The 9,823-nt window shown below is 54.2% G+C and overlaps 1 protein-coding gene across 1 annotated transcript in view; it reads right to left on the bottom strand.

Moving 5' to 3' along the window:
* Positions 1 to 9,823, bottom strand: part of LOC106811608 (carboxypeptidase D-like) — a 31,002-nt gene that overhangs the window by 11,805 nt on the left and 9,374 nt on the right. Inside the window, exons 7-10 of the mRNA XM_014815308.1 lie at positions 3,312 to 3,485; positions 2,823 to 2,932; positions 2,033 to 2,137; positions 1,549 to 1,673 (exon numbers count right to left, since the gene is read on the bottom strand). Coding sequence (XP_014670794.1) covers positions 1,549 to 1,673; positions 2,033 to 2,137; positions 2,823 to 2,932; positions 3,312 to 3,485 — 514 coding nt within the window. The remainder of the gene's footprint in view (positions 1 to 1,548; positions 1,674 to 2,032; positions 2,138 to 2,822; positions 2,933 to 3,311; positions 3,486 to 9,823) is intronic.

Raw genomic sequence — 9,823 nt, 5'->3', positions numbered from 1 at the left:
TGCTCCGTTCGACTCACGCCACACGGACGATACCACATCGCTCCGTTCACGTGTCACCTTAGGAACGAGGTTACCACATCGCTCCGTTCACTCACCACGCAACGACATACACATCCGGCTCCGTTCACTCACCCGCACCCACGTACCACATGCGCTCCGTTTCACTCACAGGAACGACTACCAGCATCGCTCCATTTCACTTCGACCCACAACGACGGACCACATCGTCCGTTCCACTCAACCCGGCAGCAACGAGCGTACCAGATCGCCCTCGGTTCACTCACCCGCCCCAACAGCGTCACCATCACCTCGCTCCGTTCACTCACCCGCAACGAGCTGTGTGTGCGTCGGATCGAAAGCGTCGCGTAGCTGCCGCCTCCCGTCCTCACCTCGACCCGCGAACGACGTACCATCATCGCCTCGCGAGTTCACTCACCCGGACGAGGCGGTACCACATCGGCTCCGGTTCACGAGCTCACCAGGGAACGAGCGGTAACCACAGTGCGCTCCGTTCACTCCACCCGCAAACGAGCGGTACCACATCGCTTCCGTTCAGCTCACCAGGAACGACGTACCACAGGTCCTCCGTTCACTCACCCACAGACGACGACTTACCACATCGCTCCGCTTCACTCACCGCACAACGACTCGTGCCACATCGCTCCGTTCACTTCACCAGGAACGACGCTACCACATCAGCTCCGTCACGTCACCCGCAACGACGTACCACATCGCTTCCGTTCACTTCACCCGCCAACGACGTACCACTGTGATCGCTCCGCTTCACGCACCGTGCAACGAGTACACATCGCCTCCGTTCACTCACCCCAAACGACGCTACCACACGCTTCCGTTTCACTCAGCCCGGAACGACGTACCACATCGCTCCGTTCACAACGTCACCAGGAACGACGTTACACATCGCCTCCGTTCACGGTCACCGCACACGGGACGTACCACAGTGCGCTGCCGTCTCACTAACCAGGACGACGTACCACATCTGCCTCCCGTTCACTCACCCACGAACGAGCGTACCAGCATCGCTCCCGTTCACTCACCCACAAACGAGCGTACCACATCGCCTCCGTTGCACTCACCAGAACGAGCGTACCACATTCGCTCCGTGGCACTCACCACAACGACGTACCACCATCGCCCGTTTCACTCACCCACAACGACGTACCACATCGCTCGTGTCACTCAAACCACAACACGTACCACATCGCTCCGTTTTTACTCAACCACAACGACGTACCCACATCGCTCCGTTCACTCCCCGCGAACGACGTACACATCGCTCCGTTCACTCACCAGGAACGACGCCTACCACATGCGCTCCGTTCACTCACCCACAACGACGTACCACATCGCTCCGTTCAACTCACCACAACGAGCGGACCACATCGCTCCGTTCACTCCACTAGGGAACGACGCTACCACAGTCGCTCCGTTCAGCTCACCAGGAACGACGCTACCACATCGCTCCGTTTGACTCCAGGAACACGTACCACATCCGGCTCCGTTCACTTCACGCCACGAACGACGTACCACATCGCTCCGTTCAACTCACCCGGCAACGACGTACCACGAGGTCGCTCCGGTTGCAACGTCAGGCCGCAACGACGCACCACATCGGCCTCCGGTTCACTCACAGGAACGACGTACCAGCATCGCTTCCGTTCACATCACCACAGACGAGTACCACAGTCGCTGCCGCTCACTCACGCACAACGACGTACCACATCGCTCCCGTTCCAGCTCACCGAGAACGAGCGATACCACATGCGCCTGCCGTTCAAACTCGGACCAGGAACGACGTACGCACATCGCTCGTTCAGCTCGACCAGCGAACGACGTACCACATCGCCTCCGTTCATCACCAGCAGACGACGTACCACAGTCGCTCGTTCACTCACGCCGCAGACGACGCACCACATCGCTCGTTCACGTCACCCGCAACGACGTACGCACATCGCTCCGTTCGGAGCTGCACCCACAACGACGTACCACATCGCTCCGTTCACTCACCAGGAACGACGTACCACATCGCTCCGTTCACTGTTCCATTGGTGAAGTGTTCCGCCGGGCCGTGATGTGACGAGCATCCCGGGTTGCCGAGGTGCATCGTAGGATGATGCTGCGTGAGAGCGAGAGACAAACGAGATGACGTTACCGGCAGTACCAGGGGGGAGGGGGGGGAATGATGACGCGACCGGCGGGAACCCGGGGGGGGGGGGGGGGGGAATGATGAAGCAGAACCCTGTGCAGCAGTTATGGAATTATATTCTTAAATTCTTATATTATGGAATTATAGACTTCTGATATTATTATATTTTGATGGTCCAAACAATTTCTGGTGTTTCTGATGATGGGCGCCTGCTTGCTACAGTCCTACTGCCCACCCGTCGTGGCCGCATCGCTGACGAGGAGCTGGGGGAGAGATGGGAAGCCTTGCTCACAGCTGACTCGCTGCCGCGGGGGGGGAGGGGCAAGGGGGCGGCAAGAGGTCATGCCGATGAACGACGGTTGCACGATGACGCGGAGATATCTACGCGTGTAGATATACGTGGCAGCGATATTTACGAGTACCTGTGAGATTTCTGTGGATCCGTGTGACATGGAGTCGGACGTGACGTCATGTCATACACGGCTATAGACGATAGTGCACGTGCAGGTTTTATGCACACATGCACGCACACACACACACGCACACACACACACATGCACGCATGCACACACACACGCACGCACGCACGCACGCACACAGACACGCACGCACGCACGCTAACACACATGTCATACACTGCCGACCGGTAACTTACGAAAGAGTAGACGTCTGCGAGATGCTTGAAGAGGGCATCGTCTGCGCTCTTGCTGGACGTCTGCCGCCCGTCCTTCGTGCCGTCAAACGGGTAGTTGGCCACCAGGGTTCCTACCACACAGACGTAGCATCCCGTTACACCACAACACCGTCACGCGATACGTCATTACCAGGTTTATTCCCACGAATTTCAGTATTTTTTATAGATGGAAGGAGGAGGGTCTGGAAGGTGGGTGGGGGATGTATCCGATTACATTACATGTAATTAGGAGTCATTACATGTCGTAATGTCATGACCCCAGTACACAGGCGAACTCTATCAGGTCAGATACGAATACAATACGCTGTGACGACGACACGGGGTCAGTGTGGGGCCGAGGCGGGGTCACTGCAGGGTCACTGCAGGGTCACTGTGGGGTCGGTGTGAGGTCAGCGTGAGGTCAACGTGAGGTCACTGCGGGGTCGGCGCGGGGTCACCGCGGGAGTATACCTCCGTGTAGATTCGCCGACAGCACGAACGGGATCTCGCTGATCCAGTGCACGACGGCCTGCGTCTCTGGCTCCTCCCGCAGCCCAGCGACCGGACGGTAGTACTGGTCGGGAAAGTTGCGGTTGAGGTCGATGCCGTTGGCGTTCGCGCGTCCCTTGTCACCGTCCTCGTCTCCTAGAGGGCAGCACGCATGCATGCAATGATGACGAACATTCGGGGAATCGCGCGAAAGAGAGAGGAGAGTGAACCGCATCATAAGAGTCGTAGATACGATCCTAATTCCCTAACGCAAGCGTAAACTCTTAAATTAAATTTCTAACCCTAGCCTAATTCCTAATTTCAAAATTTCACCATAATCTTACCCCTATCCCTAATTTATAACGCTTATTCCTAATCCAAACCTTATCCCTACAACTAATTCCACACACTAACCCTAACACTTATTCTAAGCCTAATCTAACCCTCACCCTTACCCTTACACTAATGTTTACCCTTATCCTAACTATAGTTTAATCCTAGTTACCTCCGCCAAGGGGTTGTTTTTCCTCTATTGGCAGGAGGTTATGTTTTCATGCATTATTATACTTACTATACATTACTATCCATACATTTAACATTATTATACTTACTATACATTACTATCCATACATTTAGCATTATTATACTTATTATACATTACTATACGTTTCATATATACACAGTATTGATTACATTAATTATTTATTATTGAAACAAATTTCTTTTCTGTGCAACCACGCCATCCACGTCTGAATATTTCCACATGTAACACTCACCCGTCCATCGCAACGGTGATAGTGTAGTTTCCGGGCAACAGAAGGCGCCAGTAGTCGCCGTCGGTGGCCGACCGCACGTCGTGGTCGATGTCGTGGACGTGGATGATGGCGCCCTCTAGTGGCATGCCTCCGCGCTCGGCGCGGACGAAGCCCCGTATGCCGTGGTGCACCTGAACAGCAAGAGAGGAACATAGCTTATCCGTATGAGAGAGACAGCCACGCCCCAGCCCTACCCGAGCATGTTGTTGATAGGTCAGCCGAGCTAGAGCAGTTTCCTCATCACATTACGTTTGTGTGCCATCTAGAAATTATAAGGGAGCAGAATAATGAGTAGGTAGGGAGAGGAGTGGTAGTGGAGGGGAAAAGGAAGAGGAGGGGAAGAGTTAAGTTTATGAGGTGGGTAAAAAGTGTAGAGGAGGGGGAAACTATGGAAGAAGAACAGGCCCTTGGTTTAAACAGAACTTAAATGCCCCCTGTTATTAGATGCTACGAAGCTAGAAACTTAATGACAACTATAAAAGATTAACGATCCCTCTTCGTTAATGTGACCTTGGTCTAAACAGAAGTCGAATGCCCTCGTTACTTGACGACGTAAAGTTGTAAAATTAGCGACGACCGATTTGCTCTTCGATTCGTCGTCGAGGGTCGCGACCTTGGGTCAGACGAAGGTCAAACGCACACTCACCTCCTCCATGTAGGCGATCAGGGACATCTCGTGATCTTGCCAGAGCTTCTGCAGCTCTGCCTCATACGGAAACTTGGTGCAACCCATCTCGACGGTCAGCTCAAAGCAGTTGGAGTTAAGATAGTTCCAGTCCTGCATTCCACCTATCATTTTTATTATTATTATTATTGAATCATTATTGCTTTATTGTAATTTAAATGCAAATACATGTACTGAAACAAAACTTGCAGCAGGGTCGGACATTATCATCTTACAATGAGGGCAAGGCAAGTGTTGACTTCGCTCCTATCAGATATTTAAACGAAGCGTGATGAATTTGAGATATGGCTAGAAAATCCCGTCCCTTCACAGCAGGGGGTAGTGAGGCAACTCTCTTCATCAAAACTTTTCTTTGCGAAAGACAGAGAGGAAAAGGCGCCCAGCATCAACTTTACATGAATCACTATTACTGCAGTTGGTACGTAACATCACACAGGCTACTGCTGCTGCCGCTACTGCCGCTACTGCCGCTGCTGCTGCTTCTACTACTGCTGCTACTGCCGCTGCTGCTGCTTCTACTACTGCTGCTACTGCCGCTGCTGCTACCGCTGCCACAGTTATCGAGACCCCTAGGTCCACGGTCCGGTCGACGTTCACACTCACCCGGAACGACGTACCACATCGCTCCGTTCACTCACCCACAACGACGTACCACATCGCTCCGTTCACTCACCCACAACGACGTACCACATCGCTCCGTTCACTCACCAGGAACGACGTACCACATCGCTCCGTTCACTCACCAGGAACGACGTACCACATCGCTCCGTTCACTCACCAGGATCACCACCAAAATGTAATCAATCTAAGTTACCCCATTTCTGAGCTATCCTGCAATTTTATTAATTAATTAATTATTATTTATTAATTGGATCCGGAATCACCACAAAATCTCATCAATTCTAAGTTAGAACCATTTCTGAGCTATCCTGAAAATGTTATGACAATCGCGTTCATAACTTTTCAGTTAGGCTGTACACAAACAAAACAAACCACAAACCCACAAACGCACGCCGTGTGAAAACATAACCTCCTGCCAATAGAGGAAAAACAACCCCTGTTGGCGGAGGTAACTAGGATTAAACTATAGTTAGGATAAGGTAAACATTAGTGTAAGGGTAAGGGTGAGGGGTTAGATTAGGCTTAGAATAAGTGTTAGGGTTAGTGTGTGGAAATTAGTTTGTTAGGGAAATAAGGTTTGGATTAGGAATAACGCGTTATAAATTAGGGATAGGGGTAAGTTATGGTGAAATTTGAAATTATGGAATTAGGCTAGGGTTAGAAATTAATTTAAGAGTTTACGCTTGCGTTAGGGAATTAGGATCGTATCTAGCGACTGCTTATGATGCGGTTCATCTCCTCTCTCTTTCGCGCGATTCCCCGAATTTCGTCATCATTGCATGCATGGTGCTGCCCTCTAGGAGACGAGGACGGTGACAAGGGACGCGCGAACGCCAACGGCAATCGACCTCAAAACCGCAACTTTCCGGACAAGTCCTACCGTCCGGTCGCTGGCTGCGGGAGGAGCCAGAGACGCAGGCGCGTCGTGCACTGGATCAGCGAGATCCCGCTCTCGTGCTGTCGGCGAAATCTACACGGAGGTATACTCCGCGGTGCGGGACCCCGCGCCGCACCCCGCAGTGACCTCACGTTGACCTCACGCTGACCTCACACCGACCACAGTGGACCTGCAGTGACGCCTCGCAGTGACCCCGCCGGCCTCGGCCACATTGACCCTGTGTCGTCGTCCACAGCGTATTGAATTCGTAATCTGACCTGATAAGAGTTCGCCGTGTGTAGCTGGGGTCATGACATACGGACATGTAATGACTATCTAATTACATGTTAATGTAATCCGATACATACCCGCACCCACCTTCCAGACCTCCTCCTTCCATCTATAAAAAATACTAAGATTCGTGAGGAATAAAAGCCTGGTAATGACGCAATATAGCGTGACGGTGTTGTGGTGTAACGGGATGTACGTCTGTGTGGTAGGAACACCTGGTGGCCAACTACCGCGTTTTGACGGCAGAAGGACGGGCAGCAGACGTCCAGCGAAGAGCTGCAGACGATGCCCTCTTCAAAGCATCTCGGCAGACGTCTACTCTTTCGTAAGTAGTACCGGTCGGCAGTGTAATGACATGTGGTGGTTAGCGGGCGTGCGTGCGTGTCTGTGTGCAGCTGTTCGTTAGCGTGCGTGGCGTGTGTGGTGCTGATGCGTGCATGTGTGTGTGTGTTGTGCGTGTGATGCTGTGCGTGCATCTTGCATAAAACCTGCACAGTGCACTATCGTCTATAGCACGTGTATGCATGACGTCACGTCCGACTCCATGTCACACCGGATCCACCAGAAATCTCAACAGTACTCGTAACATCGCTGCGCACGGTATATCTACACGCGTAGATATCTCCGCGTCATCGTGCAACCGTCGTTCATCGCCTGACCTCTGCCGCCCCTTCGCCCTCCCCCCCCCGGCAGCGAGTCAGCGTGAGCAAGGCTTCCCTATCTCTCCCCGAGCTCCTCGCGAGACGATGCGCCGACGACGGGTGGGCAGGTAGGACTGTAGCAAGCAGCGCCCATCATCCAGAAAACCAGAAATTGTTGGACCATAGCAACGATCATAAATATCAGAAGTCTATAATATCCATAATATAAGAATTAAGATATAATTCCATAACTGCCTGCATCAGGTTTCTGCTTCTTCATTCCCCCCCCCCACAAACCTCACAACCCCACGCCCGACCCCAGCACACGCGATCGCGGTCGCCCGTCATCATTCCCCCGCCCTCCCCCCTGGTACTGCCGGTACACGTCATTCTGCGTTTAGTCTCTCGCTCTCACGCAGACATCATTCCCCCTACGATGCACCTGGCAAACCCGGGATGCCTCGTCCACATCACCGCCCAGGCGGAACACTTCACGACAATGGAACATGAACGGAGCGATGTGGTACGCTCGTTCTGGTGAGTGAAGCGGAGCGATGCTGGCTACGTCGTTGTGGGTGCAGCTCCGAACGGAGCGATGTGCGTACGTCGTTGTGGGTGACGTGAACGAGCGATGTGGTACGTCGTCTGTGGCGTGAGTGAACGAGCGACTGTGGTACGTCGTCTGCTGGTGATGAACGGAGGCGATGTGGTACGTCGTTCGCTGGTCGAGCTGAACGAGCGATGTGCGTACGTCGTTCCTGGTCCGAGTTTGAACGGCAGGCGCATGTGGTATCGCTCGTTCTCGGTGAGCTGGAACGGGAGCGATGTGGTACGTCGTTGTGCGTGAGTGAGCGGCAGCGACTGTGGTACTCGTCTGTGGTGATGTGAACGGAAGCGATGCTGGTACGTCGTTCCTGTGAGTGAACCGGAGGCCGATGTGGTGCGTCGTTGCGGCCTGACGTTGCAACCGGAGCGACCTCGTGGTACGTCGTTGCCGGGTGAGTTGAACGGAGCGATGTGGTACGTCGTTCGTGGCGTGAAGTGAACGGAGCCGGATGTGGTACGTGTTCCTGGAGTCAAACGGAGCGATGTGGTAGCGTCGTTCCTGGTGAGCTGAACGGAGCGACTGTGGTAGCGTCGTTCCCTAGTGGAGTGAACGGAGCGATGTGGTCCGCTCGTTGTGGTGAGTTGAACGGAGCGATGTGGTACGTCGTTGTGGGTGAGTGAACGGAGCGCATGTGGTAGGCGTCGTTCCTGGTGAGTGAACGGAGCGATGTGTACGTCGTTCGCGGGGAGTGAACGGAGCGATGTGGGTACGTCGTTGTGGTTGAGTAAAAACGGAGCGATGTGGTACGTGTTGTGGTTTGAGTGACACGAGCGATGTGGTACGTCGTTGTGGGTGAGTGAAACGGGCGATGGTGGTACGTCGTTGTGGTGAGTGCCACGGAGCGAATGTGGTACGCTCGTTCTGGTGAGTGCAACGGAGGCGATGTGGTACGCTCGTTTGTGGGTGAGTGAACGGAGCGATGCTGGTACGCTCGATTGTGGGTGAGTGAACGGAGCGATGTGGTACGTCGTCCTGGTTAGTGAGACGGCAGCGCACTGTGGTACGTCCCGTGTGCGGTGACCGTGAACGGAGGCGATGTGTAACGTCGTTCCTGGTGACGTTGTGAACGGAGCGATGTGGTACGTCGTTCCGGGCTGAGTGAAACGGAAGCGTGTGGTAGCGTCGTTTGGGGTGAGTGAACGGAGGCGATGTGTACTCGTTGCACGGTGCGTGAAGCGGAGCGATCACAGTGGTACGTCGTTGGCGGGTGAAGTGAACGGAAGCGATGTGGTACGTCGTTGCGGGTGACGTGACGGAGCTGATGTGGTAGCGTCGTTCCTGGTGAAGTGAACGGAGCGATGTGGCACGAGTCGTTGTGCGGTGAGTGAAGCGGAGCGATGTGGTAAGTCGTCGTCTGTGGGTGAGTGAACGGAGGACCTGTGGTACGTCGTTCCTGGTGAGCTGAACGGAAGCGATGTGGTACCGCTCGTTTGCGGGTGGAGTGAACGGAGCGCACTGTGGTTACCGCTCGTTCCCTGGTGAGCTCGTGAACCGGAGCCGATGTGGTACCGCCTCGTCCGGGTGAGTGAACTCGCGAGGCGATGATGGTACGTCGTTCGCGGGTCGAGGTGAGGACGGGAGGCGGCAGCTACGCGACGCTTTCGATCCGACGCACACACAGCTCGTTGCGGGTGAGTGAACGGAGCGAGGTGATGGTGACGCTGTTGGGGCGGGTGAGTGAACCGAGGGCGATCTGGTACGCTCGTTGCTGCCGGGTTGAGTGGAACGGACGATGTGGTCCGTCGTTGTGGGTCGAAGTGAAATGGAGCGATGCTGGTAGTCGTTCCTGTGAGTGAAACGGAGCGCATGTGGTACGTGGGTGCGGGTGAGTGAACGGAGCCGGATGTGTATGTCGTTGCGTGGTGAGTGAACGGAGCGATGTGGTAACCTCGTTCCTAAGGTGACACGTGAACGGAGCGATGTGGTATCGTCCGTGTGGCGTGAGTCGAACGGAGCA

Source organism: Priapulus caudatus, unplaced genomic scaffold (assembly GCF_000485595.1).
Source record: "Priapulus caudatus unplaced genomic scaffold, Priapulus_caudatus-5.0.1 Scaffold556, whole genome shotgun sequence".
Classification (NCBI taxonomy): Eukaryota; Metazoa; Priapulida; class Priapulimorpha; order Priapulimorphida; family Priapulidae; genus Priapulus; species Priapulus caudatus.
This window is presented reverse-complemented; position numbering and strand designations above follow the sequence as displayed.